This window comes from Gymnoscopelus braueri (assembly GCF_963280865.1).
Source record: "Gymnoscopelus braueri genome assembly, chromosome: 10".
NCBI classification, from domain to species: domain Eukaryota; kingdom Metazoa; phylum Chordata; class Actinopteri; order Myctophiformes; family Myctophidae; genus Gymnoscopelus; species Gymnoscopelus braueri.
The window spans coordinates 22662913-22683987 of record NC_137611.1 but is presented as its reverse complement, the minus strand read 5'-3'; the positions used below and the strand labels follow the sequence as shown (position 1 = coordinate 22683987).

The following is a 21075-nucleotide window of genomic DNA, read 5'->3' as shown; positions in this document are numbered from 1 at the left end:
CAACTGATGATTGAAATACTTGTAATGTAATGATACCATTTAAAACAAAAGCATAACACTACATTGAGTTATTCAATATGCACATACACAATCATTCAGGTATGATGCAGTCTTAAACAGCTCCATGGAGGTAGAGAGCTAAGAATTTGCTGAATGTTTCAGGTTGGTATCCTGATAGGCCGGCTGGTACCTGGATGGAAGATATAATAAACAAGAGAAATCAGAATCAGTGTACAGTATGTGGACTGCAGTACAGGGAGATGGAGCAAAGTAAAGGGGAGAATTTTTGGGGGGAGATTCACAAACTTGAACTGAATTATATTTTTTTTAACATTGACTGAATAAGGGCTGTCCATTGCATGAACTGTCAATAGTTAATTGTAATGGATTAATTACCACTTATTACAAAGATTACAGTGAAAAAATAATAAGTTAAGAGGGTATAGACATCAGTGCCCAATCTGCCCATGTACCTGTCAAACTACCGTACTTCTCTAGAGCGAGACGCCCAGGGGCAAAACACCAGAGCGAGTGTCATCCTCTACCCCTCGCCCAAACCCCCACTTTTCTAGAATGGCTTTTAGTGTTGTTGCTGATATGTAATGTATGGTATGTTTTGATGAATTGAGTACAAAGGACCACAATGGAAATAAGCCCCCTGGGGATTTTTGTGTTATCCTTTTAGCATAGCATTTGTAACTGTGCTGTTTCCCAAACTTGCTAATAAAGTATTCAATCACTCAAAGGAGATGAACAAAGAGAAATAGAGGCCATCTAATTAATCTGAATTATCCCACAAAATTGGTTAGATACTTAAAGTAATACTAATAATAATAATAATAAATTTTATTTGTATTGCACTTTACATTTGAAACAAACCTCAAAGTGCTACAGTACATAATAAAACAGATAACGAAAACCATTTGCAAAAGAATCAAAAAAATCAAAAAGACTAAAACAGGATTAAAACATGTTTAAAACAGGTAACAGGTACTAGGTAACTTAAAAAAAAAATGTAAAGTTAAATTGTATATCTTTTGTGAGTGGAAAATGTTTCACAACACCCACTCCATGAATTTCACCCCCGAAAGCCTTTTCTATTTTATTTTCTATTGAAACGGTGGCGGGCCGTCCTTCCCGCGAAAATTACGTCATCCGGCCGGAAAACAGAAATGGAAATGCACCGGTTTCCTGTTTGGCCAGGAACTACCGCACCGGTTTCCTGTTTGGCCAGGAACTACCGTGCTAATAACAAAAAGGAATCTCACATGGCTTTCTCACATGCTCACGTTTCCCCCCCCCCCAAAAAAAGAAGTTTAGACTCTTTGCACTTAACCAATCCTCTCATCTCTCCTCTGCACTGCTGTGTTAGTGCCACTGTTTTACTGTGAAGGTCACATCCACTCCTGTACCTTACACAGGATTCCTATGGCCGATATGTGGAGGCAAAGCCTCTCTGCACTGGATAAGTCCATCGCTACAAGGAGGTTTCTGTTGAGGACTATGGAGGGGTGAACTGGACTTGAACTAACTGAATGTGGCTTCTAGCCTCGGTAGCTGCCTGCAGACACAATGCTATGAGATGGCAGGGATGTTAACAATGCTGGCTACAATACATAAATGTACAGTACTTGACCACCACTTGTATAGACGGAAGACTGCAGTCCTCTCTACGTGACCCATATCTGCCAGGTGACTGTCTGTGTGTTTCAGAGGCCCCTCGTCTGCTGGATCGCAGTACGAGTACAATACAGAAGCTGTACTTTCTACTTTTTGTTGGACCACCGCAGTTGAATGCCACACATGATGTTCATCAGAAAGCTGGTGGAGCCAACACAAAGAAACCGGTGCAATGTGGAAGTGTCAATGCTTCTGAGGAAAATCTCACTCTTTGAATCTTTCTCCTGGGTCGCAAAACACTGGTTTAGAGACTGATCTATCTATACCTGTCTCAGTTTTAACCCATTTTGGGCAGGAACCCCTATTTGTAACTATACCTTTCAGGACGGGAACCCCTTTTGGGGTTCTTGTTGCTATGTACAGTATATAGCAACATACATTTGTTGCAATTTTTTGAATAAATATTTGAAGTTTTTCAGAAAACTTAGGTCAGGATTTTGAAGTTTTTAGAATGGGCCCTCAAGTCAAGGGTTAAGGGGGGAGATTATCTCATGCCAGGTAAAGCAACTTGAAACACCAAGCTACTCGGCTGAGTATTTCCTTGCCTAATGGATAATACATCTACAGGCAAACATTTCTATTGATCAATTTGTACAGCTTTGTGTGGATGGGATGGGTTAATGGACGGACGGATGGATAAAATATATTGTACAAAGGTAAATAAAAAATATGTATGCCAAAATACGCGGGATGGATCAATAATGTATTATGATTCTACAACCAACAGATTGTGGAATAAAATTGTGATTTTTTTTGGGGGATTTCATCTCTGCATAAATGGACCAAAAAAAAGAATGCAATTTTCCAAATGAACTGTTGGCTTATTTAAACTGGAATAAAGGCCTCTGTTGAAAAGAACATACTACTTTTCATCTATTTTCTCTACTTTTTATTTGAATTACCATGGAATACAAGCATTTTCTCGTGTGCAGTTATTCAACAACTGATGATTGAAATACTTGTAATGTAATGATACCATTTAAAACAAAAGCATAACACTACATTGAGTTATTCAATATGCACATACACAATCATTCAGGTATGATGCAGTCTTAAACAGCTCCATGGAGGTAGAGAGCTAAGAATTTGCTGAATGTTTCAGGTTGGTATCCTGATAGGCCGGCTGGTACCTGGATGGAAGATATAATAAACAAGAGAAATCAGAATCAGTGTACAGTATGTGGACTGCAGTACAGGGAGATGGAGCAAAGTAAAGGGGAGAATTTTTGGGGGGAGATTCACAAACTTGAACTGAATTATATATTTTTTAACATTGACTGAATAAGGGCTGTCCATTGCATGAACTGTCAATAGTTAATTGTAATGGATTAATTACCACTTATTACAAAGATTACAGTGAAAAAATAATAAGTTAAGAGGGTATAGACATCAGTGCCCAATCTGCCCATGTACCTGTCAAACTACCGTACTTCTCTAGAGCGAGACGCCCAGGGGCAAAACACCAGAGCGAGTGTCATCCTCTACCCCTCGCCCAAACCCCCACTTTTCTAGAATGGCTTTTAGTGTTGTTGCTGATATGTAATGTATGGTATGTTTTGATGAATTGAGTACAAAGGACCACAATGGAAATAAGCCCCCTGGGGATTTTTGTGTTATCCTTTTAGCATAGCATTTGTAACTGTGCTGTTTCCCAAACTTGCTAATAAAGTATTCAATCACTCAAAGGAGATGAACAAAGAGAAATAGAGGCCATCTAATTAATCTGAATTATCCCACAAAATTGGTTAGATACTTAAAGTAATACTAGGTAACTTAAAAAAAAAATGTAAAGTTAAATTGTATATCTTTTGTGAGTGGAAAATGTTTCACAACACCCACTCCATGAATTTCACCCCCGAAAGCCTTTTCTATTTTATTTTCTATTGAAACGGTGGCGGGCCGTCCTTCCCGCGAAAATTACGTCATCCGGCCGGAAAACAGAAATGGAAATGCACCGGTTTCCTGTTTGGCCAGGAACTACCGCACCGGTTTCCTGTTTGGCCAGGAACTACCGTGCTAATAACAAAAAGGAATCTCACGCTGTTTTTAAGACATTGTAGGATTTGAAGATGGAAAAAACACGGCAAAAGAAAACACAGCTCACGGTAACTAAAGCTCCACTGGCCAAGAGAAACGATCCACAGATAGTATAAAACAAATAAAAGAACGCTTTTTGAAACGCTTCCGTCTTCCGGTGAAAACAAATAGAATTCTGGGTAACGCAGGAATAAACGAACGACCTGCAGTGACGGTAATGACCAGCAGAGGCTGCTAAAAATCGTTATTTGTGGACCTGCCTTGTATTACTTTAAGTGCTTGCCCAACAATTCACACAATTAGGTGGGTGTTTATCTGAATGATTGATAAAGACTAAAAAGGAGTATAGTTAAAAACATGTATACATTCAGACAAATATAGTAGGTAATGGTCTCACCTGCACCAATTTCTTCCTGATAAGCGGGCGCACCTTTGCAAAGTCATAGAGCAGATTGCTCTCATCCAACCACACCTTCCAGTCACAACATGTCAAGGGTAGACAATACAGAAGACATGAAGCATGGATTAAAGCAAAATAAAATCTCACGACTGAAAATATGTTGTTAGGCCAAGTCCTAATCTGCAATTTGCGAAACCGCGTGAAAGGAGCCCCCACACACTAGAGCAGAGTATAATAAACAATATGTAAAAATAGGATGTTTTGGTAGCCATACAGCCAGCCAGTTGAATAAATTGCAGATTGGAGGTTTAACTTTTGCGTTTATGAAATATCTGAGATCATTAGGATTTTCTTTGCTAGTTTTTATTGCTAGTTTGACCACTTCAAATACTCTTCAATCGTAAAATAACAAATTATATTGCATAACACATGATATGCTTCCATAGAAGACATGCAGACTTCTATGGAATCCAAAACATTATTGTTCTCAGTCATTTTCTCATCTTTAATCCATGTTGAAGGCAACACCACAGGCTTTTAGTTCAGCTGAATGCCAGAGCAATACAGTAGTTTTAGACACATCAGCAAATACAGCACAGATACAGTATATTATACCACACCTGGTTCTTAATGCCCTGGTCGTCACGGAGATCAGTGGTGTTCAGCTGGAAGACGACAAATTCAAATTGTCTACCGTTGGTCCCGACAGCCTGCACGGTTATGGGATGGTCCAATATTCTCTGAGGCTGAATCACAGGCAGACAGATGTACACAAAATGACAGAGGGTTAAACTCACAGACAGAAAGACATTCTGACATTCATTTATAAGGCTAAAAATAATATGCTGTTATAGGAGTGCACGTATGCGGTCTCATTCATTTCTGTGTGTATGTGTATGTGTGTGTGTGGGTGTGTGTTTGCTTACCCCATACAATTTGTGTGCACGTGCCAAAGCGTTTCCATAGGCAAACATAATCATCTTGGCTCTGAGCTGTGGTGGATGCAACCTAGGTACAACCTCCCCCGTCTCCAGGAAGTAAAGTGTATGGGCATGGGGGTAAGGGTAATCATCTTTGAAACCTGATTGGACAAGAGGACTGTCAATTAAACACTAAAGGGCCGTCCACAGCACTATAACTATTTGTTCACCACTGTCATTTGGTTGTGGTGTGGACTCTGCCATCCACTTGAGTTAGAAATGATCGAATGATCTATACTGCTAACTGATTGGTGTGGACAGTCCTTAATTATAGAAAATATCTGCCATTAATACAGATTGGTGTAATTCATTTAAAAAACCCAGCAGGGTAAAAACAAATATTTTAAAAAAAATCATGATATGAACAAGAAGAGGAAAAGAGAACTGTCAATTATTCATGAATAAACATTGATGGATTAATCTAAGCCTGGGCAACATTTTCTATTGTGTGCATTACATTCATTTCGTTTGTATATTCTTTCATAATCAAAGGGATTACTGTCTTTCTGTTGCTTCCACTTTAACCCGGGTTATTAAATAAGTTTAGTAAATAACGATATATAAAACATGGACCTACGTTGTTGAGCTGTGCCACTGAGGAAGTTTAGATGAAATGTAACAATAAGCATATCAGATATCAATGTTTGGGGGAGGGGGTGAGAGAGAGAGATGTGCCATCACCTGTGAAATTCTCTCTCTTATACGCATATATTTTCTGTAAATCAATAGCTGGAGAGATGGGGTAGAACGTTTCCAGAACGTTTTCTGTTGTGCTCTGCACTTCCTGTTCCCCAGCGAGTGGTGGGAGGGGAGCCATGCTGTTCAGCAACACACCATTCCTACCCCTCACCTGGAACAAATCTTCACCTGGGAAAGAGACACACACACACAAAGTATGTAAATGGCTGTTAAAGTTTAAAGTTTAGACAGCTTGTAACGTTTCTTTTAACACCTGAATTTCCACCCTCACCCCTGGGATCACTTATCTTAAAAAATATTTCAGGGAACAGTGCTGTTTAATTGGTAGCGATTATAGAAAGAGCTTCTAAAAATATCTGGAATTTAGCCCGCACTTTTCTAAGTATTCAAAGACACTTTATATGTGTGTGGGAGCCAGGGGAGAGGAGGAGAAAAAAAGAACTTTATTAGGGGGAGAAAAAAAAACTCAGATAAGCACCAAGCACTCTGCTTATACCCTCAAACATGTGGGTTTCAAGACAGACAAGCGATGATCTCAAAACAGTGCGACTGTAGTTGTGAACTGGAACTTTAAGAGAGCAAAAGCAGTCATCAAACGTGTTGAATGTAAAATGACACCGTGACCAAAAGCTTAAAATGTCGACTGATTCATTAATTGTGGGCACTTTAAGGCCTATCAAATGTTCAATGTCCCTTTAATTCAGGATTCCATTTTCATCAGATCATGTAAAATAAAAACAAAGATTTAAGAGTTAATAACAGGAACAGTAGAAGTTGAGTAATGATTTTTTTTTTTTACGATTTGTACTTTATTTTTCATCTTTTTTGACAAACATACAGGATTTTTTTTCAACTTTGATGCAAGGATATTTAGACAAGACATACAATAAACACAATAACAATCATATTCAAATATCGACACTGCTGGTAATTAAACGAGACAAGACATACCATACACAAAATACAAATAAACACCTTGAAACCATAAAGACATAAAAACATAAAAACTTTAAAGAAAAGAGAAATCAAAAATACAGCGCACTAAAGCATACCACCCGCAGTCCACCCCAGTCCTACCCCCGACAAATCTAACCCAAGTTACTTTCTGGTTATTGAAGCTCACTGAGCCGGAAACGTCATCCTAGACCCATAGAGTGTAGATGATAATGTCCCCATTTTAAATCATATTTATCCATCCTGTTGAGCAATCTATAAGACAATCTTTCATATGCGGCCAGTTGACCCAAGGAAGTAAACCACAGAGAAGGAGCCGGTGAGGATGGGTCCTTCCAGGCCCTGACCACCAGTCTCCTGCCTAGCATAAGGGCCGTTTGAATCCACTCAGCCAAGGCGGGCGAAACAGTTCTTAAAGTGGACGGGTCGCCCAGGATAAAGAGCCTGGGTGAGAAGGGGATAACTAACCCTGTCATCCTCTCTAGCTTCACATGTATAGCAGCCCAATAGACCTGGATTTTTGGACAACTCCACAGAATATGCATTAAGGTACCATCTCTATCCTGACACCTCCAACACTCCGGGCTCTCGATAAGGCCCACTCTAAATAGTCTTGACGGGGTCCAATAAATCCTATTTATAATTTTAAATTGAATCAATCTCGTACGCAGCTCTCTAGACATTTTCTTGCCGTTCCTAAGGATTTTAGCCCATTCCTCGTCTGAAATTGAAACACCAAGGTCCCTTTCCCAAGGTGTTTTAGACACCATCATGTTAGAGTCAGAGACCTCCAGGAGCATGGCATAGTATGTGGAAGCCTCATGCCCCTGTCCGAAGATTCTAAGGATCATCTCCACCTTTTCAATCTTGGGGGGGCCTACAGTGAGAGATCCAAAGGTCTTAACCAGTAGATGCCGTAGTTGCAAATATTGCCAAAAGTGGCCATTGGGCAGGTCAAATTCTGTCTTGAGTTCTTCGAAGGATTTTAGAGTGTTTTCCTGGTATAAATCTCCTAATATTGTAATTCCCCGTTGAGACCATGCTTCCCAATGAAAAGGCTCTTTCCCTATACAGAGTTTAGGATTATGCCATATTCCAGCCGCCGAGTGGAGAAACGGATTGAATTTAAACATGCGGGATATCGTCTTCCAAACCCAATGAATATGAGACACAATTGGATGGGAACGACTAATTGAGTCTAGTTTGGTTGAAAGACAGTCGATAGGTCTGACAGGTGAACATAGTGCGCTCTCCAAACTAAACCATGGCGGGGCCCTTTCCGGCGGGAGAGACCACTGTACCATATGTCTCATGGTAAATGCATAGTGGTAAAGTAGGAGATTAGGTACACCCAAGCCACCTTTATCCACTGGCCTCTGGAGTTTTTTCAGTTTCATTCTGGGGCGTTTGTTGTTCCACAGGAATTTACTACAAATTTGATCAAATTGTTTGAAATATTGTAGTGGGATTTTAACCGGAAGGGCCTGGAGTAGATAATTGAGTCTTGGAACACAGTTCATTTTAATAATGTTCGCCTTTCCCCACATTGATAGAAACAATGGAGACCATCTCTCTACATCGGTTCGTAGTTTATCCAGAATTGGGTCAAAGTTCGTCTTCACTAGATCGACCAATTTAGGAGGGAAGGTTATGCCTAGATACTTTAGTCCCTTTTTGGGCCATTCAAAGGAGCCGGTCTGAAATAGTGTTTTAGGACAGTAAGACGTGAGTGGTAGGGCCTCCGATTTTGACCAGTTCACCTTGTACCCTGATATGGAAGAGAAAGTGTCAATAATATTAAGCAAAGCGGGGAGGGAGCGCTCCGGGTCGGAGACAAACAAAAGTATGTCATCGGCATACAACATCAATTTATGACACTTATCACCTAATGTGATGCCTGGGAATGCCCGATCTTTGCGAATTGCGGCCGCCAAGGGCTCCAGGGCGACGGCGAAGAGTAAGGGCGAGGCCGGATCTCCCTGCCTTGTCCCCCTTCCCAACCGAAACGGCGCGGATATGAGACCATTGGTCATTACTGATGCAGTAGGATGAGTATAAATAAGTCCGATCCACTTAATAAAGTTCTTACTGAAGCCGAAACTTTCCAGGGCAGAGAGCAAGTACTGCCATTCAACCCTGTCGAATGCCTTTTCTGCGTCTAAAGAAATGGCCGCCAAAGGGGCGGAGTCATCCTGAGTGGCCCACATAATATCAACCAAACGCCTTACATTATCTGACGAGGAGCGGGATCGTATAAAGCCCACCTGATCCGGATGAATCAATGATGTAATGACCTTATCCAGACGGTTAGCTAGTATCTTTGACAAAATTTTACTGTCACATGAGGTTAAGCTAATTGGCCTATAGTTCTTACAGTCTAAGGGGTCCCGCCCTTCTTTTGGGATGAGTGTAATAACCGCTTCGGTTAAAGAGGGAGGGAGATGTCCTTTTTCAAAAGCCTCGTTATATGTTCTTAATAGTAGCGGTGCTAGTTCCTCTGTGTATGCCTTGTAAAATTCTGAGGTAAAGCCGTCCAAGCCCGGGGCCTTGCTAGTGGGTAGCATCCTAATAACTTCCATTATCTCTCCCTCAGTAATGGGCAGGTCAAGACCTTTAACCTGATCCTCAGAAAGCCTCGGTAAGTCAAGGGTGGAAAGAAAAGTGGTTATCTCCTCTCCGCCAACTTCCGTCTCGGAGGTATATAGGTGGTTATAAAACTCCCGAAACTCTGAATTAATCTCCCTTGGATCAGCTACAAGACGACCATCCCCTCCCCTAATGACGGGGATTGCGCTCATTGCCTCCCTCTGTTTTATGTATCTAGCGAGTAATCTCCCGGCCTTGTCCCCTTCTTCAAAATATTTCTGTCTCGCCCTAAATAGGGAGAATTCTGCCCTCTGGGTCATAATTAAATTATAGTCGTATTTTAGCTTGGTTAGGGTTGTCAAATTTTCTGAGGACACACTACTTTTGAGTTTCTCTTCTGCAATGCCAATTTTCTTTTCTAACTCCTGTAGTTTAGCTACATTTTGTTTTTTCTTAAACGATGCATGTTGAATTATATAACCTCTCAAAAAACTTTTCAAAGCTTCCCACGCTATTCCTGCCGATGGCGCTGTTGGCACATTAGTGTCGATATACAAATTGATTTGAGCTCTCAGTGATTCCTTGAAGGTCTCATCCAACAGTAAGCTAGAGTTGAGTCTCCACCTAGATGTTCTTTCTGGCCTACGAAATGACGTCACATTCAAATAAATTGGGCTATGATCTGAAATGATTCTATTGCCGATTTCAGCTGACAAGACAGAGGACACCAATGACTGTGAGACCAAAAAATAATCGATTCTGCTAAAGGAGCCATGGGGAGGGCTAAAGAAGGTGTAGTCTCTAGTTGTAGGGTTCTGTATGCGCCAAATATCTACCAGACCCAGGTCCTTTGTCATGTCTACTAATGCGCCCTGTGCCCTGGATGACCTAACCAGTGTAGAACTACGGTCCGTGACTTTGTCCATGACCTCGTTTAGATCAGAACCCAAGATAATCGGATGATCCCCCATCGCACTCGGCATCCTCTCAAGGACGCCAAAAAACGAGGGGTCATCAACGTTTGGTGCGTACACATTAGCCAGAATAACACTATTGCCCTGAATCTGACAAAGCATAACCAGAATTCTCCCATCCTCATCTGTGCTTTCTTTAAGGCATTTAAATTGCAAGTGCTTACTAATCAAAGTCACCACACCTCTGCTCTTACTGTTGCCACATGCGGCTCCAACAAACCCCACCCAGTCTCTACAAAGCTTCTTAGTTTCCTGTTCTACCAAGTGGGTCTCCTGCATAAACACTATGTCACATTTCTTAGCTTTGATGAAGGCTAAGACCTTCTTCCTCTTGACCACATCATTAAGACCTCTGACGTTCCAGCTCATAAGCCTCAACCCTGCGTTAGTGCCTGACATGATGTCTGTTGGATAACACCAAGGCCAAACTGCAGCTTCCCTACTCTGTGCACACAAAACAAACACATATGAGCATCACTGTGAAACATATACTCCTCACAACAAAAAACGTAAAAAACACGAAGAACAAAAATACGCCTGAAAAAGCAGACGCTTCCCCTACCCTTAGCTTGGTCCGTGATCCTCTAACTAACGGCTGCAGAAACCCTATCCCACCCACACCCACCCCCCATCCGCTACCCCAAAACCAGTATGCCGGAGTGGGGACAAAATATCCCCATCCCCGTAGTATAAGTAAACAATATAGCAAGGAACTTCTATAAAACAGTGCAGCAGGCACAGCGGCCATGGTATTGACAAAACAGAGTGGTATTAACATTACCAATAAAAACATCGAAAACCTGGTTCTAAGTTATTCAAGCCCATCCTTGAGTAATACCAAAAATAGAAAAAATGCAGTGACATGGGATTTCGTATGAAAAATAAAAATAGAAATAAAACAATTGCAATGCCCTCGAGCCCCCTTAGTCCCCACATATCCCCCCCCCCCTCCTCTAACTACACAATATGATGTTAAGATATGCATTCGTCCACAATATAAATATAAAGATTTGTTGTTTTTTATTTTTTTTTAAAGGAAAAGAAATTAAGACATTAAGTACAGGATTTTTTTAGAAAAACAATTAGAAACGAAAACCTTTGGCCTTTAACACTGAGCATTCCATTCAAGCAAACATACAAAAAAGATTTTTTAAGAATAAAAAAGATATGGAAAAGAAAAGAAAAACAACATCCACAAGCCAGTAAAAACCTTTTGGAATTAAAACATCAATTGTCTGACCGTTTCTAATAAGCCTGTGCATACATGCCCATTCACATACAAACCCAGAGACTCCAGTGTGTATTTATCTCCCTTCTTAACAAACACACTAACCAAACTCCACTCACACGTCCACACATTTATCACACATGAACCCCCCCCCACCCCCCACCCCACTCGCGTTCTCAGTTAAGCAGAAATGTCAAGAAGTATTCCTCCCCCATACTCACACACCCCCCCCCACACACACACACACGCAGACACACAGGCAGACACCCACACACACACACACACACACACACAAAACAGCGCATGACGTCACAGCTTACTCCAGGGAGCAGCACGACAGAGGAAGGGGAGAAAAGAAAAAAGGAGAGAGGCTAAAACAAAACAAAAAAGCACGGTTAGCGCCTTTGAATCTCACTCCACAATGAGGGTTACAAATGAGAGTCCTACGTCCTGAACATCAATAAAGTAAAAAATTGCTCTGTGAACAGTGCTCCTCCATACTAATTAACCCTCTTTCTTTTATACATCGGTACAAAATACAAATCCCTCACGTTATCACATTTTTTAAAAATGAAAACAAAACGGGCTTCGTTACAACCACTTTCTGGTTTCGCCATGAAAAAGTACAATTGACTAAATAATAAAATAAATGAAATAGTTATTTAAATAAACCGTAACCTAGTCACTTCGGGCACAATGGAGCAATACTAAATCAGAACAGATTCGATCCAAGTTTAGGAGCAAGACACGAAAAATAAATAAATAAGTAAAATACAGAAGCCTCATATAAACCATAACCTAGTTACTTTGAGTGCAATAAAGCAAAAAACTGAAACACGACAATCAGACCCAGTCCTGGTTTGAAAGTAATAGTTAAATAAATATTACAAAAATAGTCATTTAAATAAACCGTAACCTAGTTATTTTGGGCACTGTGGTGCAAAACTAAAACAGAACCGACTCAATCCAGGCTTAAGAAGAGCACGGCAAAAAATTAAATAAAATACAAACTCCTCAAATAACCCATAACCTAGTTACTTTGAGTACATTGAGGCAAAAACTGAAACGAAACAGACTCAGTCCAGGTTTAAGAGTCCAAATGTAGAATACACACGGCTAAACTTATCAGATGACATGAAGGTACAACGTTACCCGAGAGAATGTATGTAGGCCAGGGCGTCTGAGGCATCTTCGAACCGGCGCTGGCCCTGCGCCGAGCGAACAACCAGAACCGCGGGGTAATTCAGAGTAAAGCGAATGTTCTTCTCGTGCAGAACCCGCTTACATTCTTTAAACTGCCCACGCCGTTCGCTGATCATCTTCGAGTAGTCAGGAAAGACCATTATGCGGTGACCATCCCACATGACGTTCCCCATCTTGCGTGCTGCGTCGGCGACTCGGTTCCGATCCTGAAACCTCAGGAACCTGGCGATGATGGTTCTCCCCGCCGCGGATTGGTTGGCACCAGCCCCTCCACGCACGGCACCTAGACGATGGGCCCTCTGGAACTCCAAGCCGATCGGGAATTCTACCTTCAGAACCGCCGGTAGAACCTCACACAGGAACGCAATGGTATCATTTCCTTCACACGCCTCCGGGAAGCCCACAAAGCGTAGATTTTCTCTCCTCCCGTAATTGTCAATCTCGTCGATTCTTAGCCGCATAGCCTCGACCTCCGCTGCAGCAGCGATCGGAACCGCACGCATCTCACCCACCGCCACGTCCAGAAATTCCACACGGGCCTCAACCTGGGTTATGCGGTTAGCCATGACTGCTAGCTTGTTGTCTGTAGCCCGCGTCGTTACTCCTATCTCCTCCAGCTTTTTGTCATGAGCCTCGGATTTGGCCAGGATTAAAGCAGTGAGTTTGGCGAATTCCCTAGCCACCTCACCAGATAGAGAGCTGGGGCCGAGTTCCCCGTGATCGCTGGATGAATGAGACGGGGCCGGCGATGCCGGATTACTCGACGCCGGATTACTCTGAGCGTTGCCGGTGTTAGCATTAGCAGTGTCGCTAGCCGACGCGCCTCCACCACGTGTGCTGGTAGTGCTTGGTTTCGACACATAAGTAGAATTTCTGGTATTTTTCGACATTGCTGTACCCTACTGCACCTTTTTTCCAAATAAGTCCAAACGAATTCGAGTTCCCTACTATAGAATGTAGCGGATAGTGACTAAGGCGCGAGAGACGATCTCCTTACGCAGCCATCTTGTTCGAACACATCACGTGACCATCTTTCAAAAGGTTCTTTACAGTTAAGTGAACCAGGAAACATGATTAAAACACCAAAACAACAGCGTTATACCTCTTTCCCATGTAGCACTCAGTGTGTAATTCTCTGCTAGCATTCTCTTGCCCAGGGCTGGGTGTCTGGATTGTAATATACCACACAGATGGAGCAAGTTGTTGAGCAGGGTGGAGCTGGATGGAGGAGATACGAACACACAATAGACAGACAGGGACAGTCAGGTAACAGATGAATGTCGTTGCCTCAGGTTACCCAAACAAGGGGCAGTCACAAATAATTAGTTAAGCCTCTACCCATGCCTTATTTAGTCACAAAGACAAGGAGAATATATAATTTGATTAGCGCAGCCACGATGGGTGGTTCACAGTGACAGTACAGTGGCACTTTTGCTTGCATTGATTGGTCACTGGTCAGCCATCTAGTCGTATCCTTGGGGGTTCTCAATTATCAACCCAAGGAGTTATCACCCTCTCTGTGCTTTTATCACTCCACTCACCTAGGGTAAACAAAGGCCGGGTAATTGATTAATAGAATAGAATAGAGATAAAAACATACATGGTGTAAATAAGGATAATGTCACAAGGGAGTTCAACGCACTTCAGCCAAGTTATGAGTAGAAGGTGCTCAACAGAAAAGGACTATATAATGTGAAGGAAAAGTTAGCATCAAAATAGACTACCCAAATACATTACTGGAGCACTCAAATAGGTCTGAACGTTTTCCTCAGAGTCAAAACGATTTTGACTCCATGAGGAAGAGCTGGTAAGTGCCTAGGACCCCAGGTAACTCTTCTTTTGTGTAAATAAGTATATTATACAGTAGGTTGCATTTACAAGAGAGATCTATGGGACAGTGTCAGGTTGTGCACGGTTTCATGACGGACCTATTCTTATTGCATGTTAACTCAACTGTAACAAACATGTCAGCACATACCTGTATTTGGGTTTACTCGGCCTTGCCTCGGTCGTGTCCCAGAAGCGAGCACGTCTGATGATATCCTGCACACGCTCATCCTGATCAGGGATCTGATTGGCTGGATCTTGGGCCAATGACAGGAGTTGAGGGGGCAGGCCAGCGGTGAGCTTGGCCTTGGTCAACCACAAAGCCTGATGCACTCCTGAGAAGGAGACAGAATAGAAGAGGAAAGGATAGTCAAGCCACATATATTGGTGTAATCACTGTTACAATCTCAAAAGGCTCATATACAAAGGAAACAAACAAACAACACCCCCTGTCCTTAGACCTTCAAATGGTCAAGGAAAAAACTTGTATGGGAAAAGGAAGGTAAGAAACATTGGAATGGAGGGGAGTGGACACGCTTTCAGAACAGACATGCAGTAGAGTGTGGGCACTGGGCAATATCCAAATGCACATACAAAAAAGCAAAACTGTGAATATCAATAAACTTCAGAGGCAAAGAAATAAAGAAAATAGGGAACAAGAAACAGGTAAGGAGAGTGGCAGTGTGGAGGGATACGATGTAGAGAGCAGGAGGGGTGTGTGTACACAAAAAAATGCTTTAAAAAAAAATGCTTAAACTGTTAAGGCCAGTACTAGGATATAATGTATAAGATTGTATTGTATACTAGCCCTGATACATGACTGACATGTGTCTTGTGATCCATGGCTGTATACACGCATTCCTCAACCCTTCATTTTTCAAATTGCATCAGGCTCTTTTGCATTACCATCAGTGGTGGAAAGTAACTAAGTACATTTACTTAAGTACTATACTTAAGTAACATTTTTAGGTATTTGTACTTTACTTGAGTATTTCCAATTTCCAATAGTTTTACTCCACTACATCTCAGAGGCAAATATTGTACTTTTACTCCACTACATTTATTTGAAAACTTTAGTTACTAGTTACTTTTCAGATATAAATGATGATATAAAGAAAAATACATTAACCACTTCAGCCCTATTTTATACCTAGGCTAAAATAGCCGATCTACAAGCTCACAACACGTTGCGATGCGACGCGTTGTGAGCTTGTAGATCTGCTATTTAGATCTTGCAGATCTGCTATTTTTTACTTTTGGTACTTTTAAGTACATTTTGATGCCAATACTTTTGTACTTTTACTCAAGTACATTTTTAATTCTGGACTTTTACTTGTAACAAGAGTATTTTTATAGTGCAGTATTGGTACTTTTACTTAAGTAAAGAATTTTAGTACTTTTTCCACCACTGATTACCATGCCCATCAAATGATAATAATAAAAGTATTATAAAGACCCCCCCACACACGCACACACACACATATTATTATGACATACCTTCCAGTATGCTAGACCTCTGGTTGAAGACGTAGCACGTTTGTTCTTTATAGAGTGGCATCTCCTGAAGAGGGGGTGAGCTGTAACGCAGTGGGTCCTTATAGTCTCTCTCCCATCTAGGGTGAACGGGCCTAGCGAGTCCCGGGACATAGTGCATCTTTTCCCCGTATGTGATCTTCTCCAGGCCGGGGATGTGGACCCTCTCCCTGGGTTTGGGTCGAGGAGGAACCTTGGCCGACAGCTGGACGGTGACATTGAAGTGTCGCCGGCTTATTGTCCCACCATGTGAGAGGAGTGTTGCTGTTGTTGGAGACAACAAGGGAGCCGCTGATTTTAAACGGTTTGCCGTCTCTGTTATCATCTTGGCTCTTGGTCTGTTTGAGTTGTTATGTTGTAGATCTCGCAGAGCGTTTAACTGACACCTAAATCGTTTAGCATGTATTATGTACTGTCGCTGGACGCCGCCATGTTTAGTTTAGATTCTTCTTCTTCGTTGGGGTTTATTGGCGGTTGGCAAACCAACTATTAGGTGCATTACCGCCACCAACTGGACTGGAGTGTGGAACTAGAGATCATGAGATTATGCATAAAATAAAATAAAACAAGACTCCTATATTCTATATAGTTTATTTTATGAACTTGATAATATTATGATATATACTGCCTGTTGCTTTTCCTAAGAGACCCGGCAGTGTTAAGTCATGTAGATTCTTCCATAGAGAGATATTAGGGACCAGTCGAAATTTAGGAAATGGGGGGTATGGAGGAAAATAGGGGAGGGTCATGCTATTTTAAATTTAGTCCGAGGGAGGGTCAACTAAATTTATTTTGAGTCCAAGGGAGGGTCATGCATTTTTGAATTAATAAAATAGACCGGGTTTTTATATATATTTTTTACAACAGTTTTTATGAATTACATTCTCCCCTTCCCCTCATCAATTTTACAAACAAGTTATAAATTATTATAACACCAAACAACCACCCGCCAGAGCGCACACTCCGCACAGGCTGCAATGGATGCGTGGAGACGGCCAGGACGCACAGCGCGCACCTCTGTCAATACGGTAATGGTAGACACCAGTTCTCTGGTTGAGATTCAACATCAAGTGAAACGCTGCACATAACCAGTGATAGGTTAGATTTAAAGCCTATATTCCAGTTTATAATGTGCGGAAGCCAAGCAACACTTTTGACAGAGAGAGGGGGGGGGGGGGGCATGAGAGAGCGCGCGGGCGCACGAGAGAGAGAGGGGGGGGGGAGCATGAGAGAGCGGGGAGAGAGGGAGGGAGAGAGAACCCGACATCGGATCAACAGCAATACAAATTAATAACTGCAAACAGATCCAAAGATTAGGCTATCAATATCATACAAAAGCGACAGTTTGACATAGATTAGTTTGAGCAATTTTTGCAGCGCAGCTCCTCATTTAAGTTAATTGCCTTCACCTGCTGCTGTGCTGCTGCGCAACAGGGCAGATCTCCGCCAGGCCAGGTGGCCCTATCCAGGCCCATGAAATTCATAGGCAGTCTACAGTAGCCAATTAGAATGAAATCTGCTAAAACTGACTCCTACACTGATACAGAACCATATATAGGCTAAATATTGTCTCTGACTCTCTGTCGGTTGGGAAAACTGTTCCTTTTATTTTAAAACAATTTCAAATGGTGAAAAAAGACAATATACAAGCTATAGTTATTAAAAATTAAGAAATACTATATTTTAAATAGTGAAAAATACAGAAAATAGGGGAAAATACATAAAATCTCTAATCTGTGATTCTAATGTGATTAATGTGACCCCTACAGTCAGTGAAGTCCAGTGCTGAATGTGACAAATATTGAGACAAATAGGCTATAACCCAATACATAATTTTATGAAATAAATGGGTTATATTTTACAGATAGTTACACTATTCTTGTACTATATTAAAATTAAATCATCCTTAACCTTCAAGTTAAATTAATTATTTCCGTGGACTTAAAAATCATCGTTTTATTTGATGGCCTTCTTTTTGATTGGCCTTTTACAGGCCCTACCAGCCTGTAGGGGGAGGTAGAGAGTAACATATTATAATACCAGCCTGTAGGGGGAGGTAGAGAGTAACATATTATAATACCAGTCTGTAGGGGGAGGTAGAGAGTAACATATTATAATACCAGTCTGTAGGGGGAGGTAGAGAGTAACATATTATATTATAATACCAGTCTGTAGGGGGAGGTAGAGAGTAACATATTATAATAGCAGCCTGTAGGGGAGGTAGAGAGTAACATATTATAATACCAGTCTGTAGGGGGAGGTAGTTTATGTTTATGTTTATTAAAGGATCCCCATTAGAGTCACATGACTGAGCCTCTAGTCTTCCTGGGGTCCTGAACAAAGCAAATACAATACAAATGTACAACTAAAAATACAAATAATAGTAAAAATAAAAAATAAAAATAAACAATACAAATAAAAATGAATACAAAAAGACAAATTAACATTTTAAAATCAAATCCAACAATCCAGTCAAATTAAACAAATAACAGTTATATACTTGACAAGTTACTTGCAAGGTATCTCTTAATTAGTTTTTTGAATGTAATTTTGTTATGGATTGTACATAAGATGTTTTTGGGCAGAGCATTCCAGAGTTCTATTGACCTGTATATACCAGTGAGTTTTAGAAAGTTCGTTTTGGGTGTTTTTGTTCTTAAATTACCAGAAGCTGCTCCCCTGGTGTTGTACCCATGTTCTGAAGTCATGTGTAACTGTTTTGCCAAGCTAGGCGGCTTATTGGTGCTAATAATGTTCCGCAGTAGCATTAGAAGACTCACCGATAATTTATGTTGAACCATCAGCCATGCCAGATGTTCATGCATAGCTTATACTTGTCCTGTATGAACATCCTAGTGCCAGACGAGCCGCTTTATTCTGAGCAACCTGTAATTTTTTCAAATCAGTTTGTGTAGCTGACGACCAGATTACAGGGCAATATTCTAAATTGGACAGAACTAAAGAATGAATAACTGATTTCATTATAGAGGGAGTGATGAAACCAGAACACTTCCTAGTCATCCCTATTCCTCTTCCCATTTTGATGACAATATTGTTTATATGTTTAGACCAAGATAAAGAGCTGTCAATAGTTACTCCCAGAAGTTTTATTGTATTCACTTGTTCAATTTGTGTGGTACCAATTGACAGTTTTAACAGAGGATTCTTGCCCAACATGTGTCTTGATCCAAGCACAATGGCCTTTGTCTTAGAAATATTTAACACCAACTTGTTGCATTCAATCCATTTATAGATGTCTATTAAGGCACTTCTAAGAGTCAGTTACAACTTGCTCAGATGTTGCGGCACTGTATAATGTTGTGTCATCAGCATACATAATAGTTTTAACATTCTTTACACACAACGGTAAATCATTAGTGAAAATGGAGTATAACAAAGGCCCTAGGCAGCTACCTTGCGGAACCCCACAGTTAATAGTGTTCCAGTTTGAATAGCTGCTGTGGTATCTGGACAGTATGCAAGTAAAACCCTCATAACATAATGTACAAATCTAAAACCATATGTTAGCAGTACTGGGATCACAAGTCCACTTTGGCCTGTGCACAGGAGAGCTTATTCAGAGGTGGCTGATGGGCCTAGCCAGGTGGGGGTGGAATTAGCATTACCAATTGGGGAGACAGAAGTCTCCACATTGTCTCCACTCCCTTCCTCCAGGCACTTGAATGATCAAAGAAGTTGAACAGTCAACAGCTGGTGGGGGGATTCTCTGCCACCCAACCACCTGTGTTCTAATGTAAATGTGAAATACAGGGCATAAAAGTAAACTGTAATGTGACTTTAGACTAGTACACTCTCACAAGCCGTCAGGCTGGGGGGTGGACAGGGGCTCTGCTCCTGGCTGCTCCTCTGAATGCTGGTTGTTTGTTGCTGACTCTGAATAAACACACTGGAGATTCTAGAACCTGGAAACCCTGACGTCTGTCTGCTTCTCTTCTCCTCTATATTATTACAACTACAAGCCTGCTAACCTGCAGTTTATGCCTCATAATATACGACATTTGGTGAACCAGCGGCTATTGTTGCTTTCCTTACCGAAGGCGCTTTAGAGAAGGACCTGTGTATTTTGAGGTGGCCGCAGGAGCGGGCCTGTGCGGAGAATCGGACCCGTGGATGTCTTCCTACGGCGAGGAGGACCGCCGCGGAGCGGACCATGGAGACTTCAGGGCGACCTACGATGAATGCCTTGCGACGGCGACGTTGTGATGACTGCGCGGCCGCTCGTGACCAGATCTAGGACGGCTGGACGACTCATCTGGCTGCGCAACATATCTTCTGCGATCGCTAAAGGAGCGCGCTGCGGTGCAGACGGCGGTGCGGGGGACCTGTGAATGGAAGGGGTTCTTCGTAGCGGGTATGTTGTGGGGAGAGGACAGCGGGTGCCGGCAGGGTGGAGGACTTGCGATGATGGGGTTCTTCGTGAAGAGTGTGGTAACACATCTTCAGCGATCGCTAGTGGAGCGCTCTGTTGTTAAAATGCAGCTATCTGTTGGAAAATCTGGGTACGGCGTTGGAGCGCCTGGCTGGGAGACGGCGGTGCGGAAAACTTTCTGTGTCAAAGTTGTCCGTGGGGGGTGGAGAGGTGAGCATGGAGAGAGGCTATTTTTTGGCTGGAACAATGGAACCATCTGGACCTGCGCTCGGCTATTCTGCTGGGTGCGTGGACATTGAGTTAGAGGCGACGAAAGCAGCATTATCAGAGGGAACACTGAACATTCGGGACAAGAGGTTATATTTTAGTGATAAAGTGATTTAAAACACGGAGCGTTGTTTTTGTTGCCGTGCGTAAAAGTGTGATGTGAGGATTTAGTTGTTACACTCTCTGGTCTATTTCATTGAAGAAACACTGTCTTCTGTTCAATGTAGGCACCTCCGTTGGTAGTTAGCATGTGTAGTTAATAGGAGTACTCGAAAAGTTCTATCTTTGGTTACAAGTTTGGTGACTCGGCGTGGGGG

The 21075-nt window shown here is 41.8% G+C and overlaps 1 protein-coding gene across 1 annotated transcript; it reads right to left on the bottom strand.

The window, feature by feature from the left end:
• Positions 1-2265: 2265 nt before the first annotated feature.
• On the bottom strand, positions 2266-16545 carry LOC308094290 (large ribosomal subunit protein mL37-like). The gene is made up of 8 exons (XM_080440852.1): positions 16066-16545; positions 14720-14903; positions 13844-13959; positions 5779-5964; positions 5044-5198; positions 4738-4863; positions 4115-4189; positions 2266-2810 (listed from the first exon to the last, which is right to left on the bottom strand). Exons 1-8 carry the CDS (start codon positions 16424-16426, stop codon positions 2733-2735), a joined length of 1281 nt encoding a protein of 426 aa, XP_080296978.1. The 5' UTR covers positions 16427-16545; the 3' UTR covers positions 2266-2732.
• Between the last annotated feature and the right edge of the window lie 4530 nt (positions 16546-21075).

Coding starts and splice junctions, on each gene's coding strand:
- LOC308094290 (XM_080440852.1), bottom strand. CDS start 16,426: ATGATAACAGAGACGGCAAACCGTTTAAAATCAGCGGCTCCCTTGTTG. Junction 4,864..5,043: donor GTGCACACAAATTGTATGGG/GTAAGCAAACAC, acceptor CCTGTGATTCAG/CCTCAGAGAATATTGGACCA. Junction 2,811..4,114: donor TCAGGAAGAAATTGGTGCAG/GTGAGACCATTA, acceptor TCTTCCATCCAG/GTACCAGCCGGCCTATCAGG.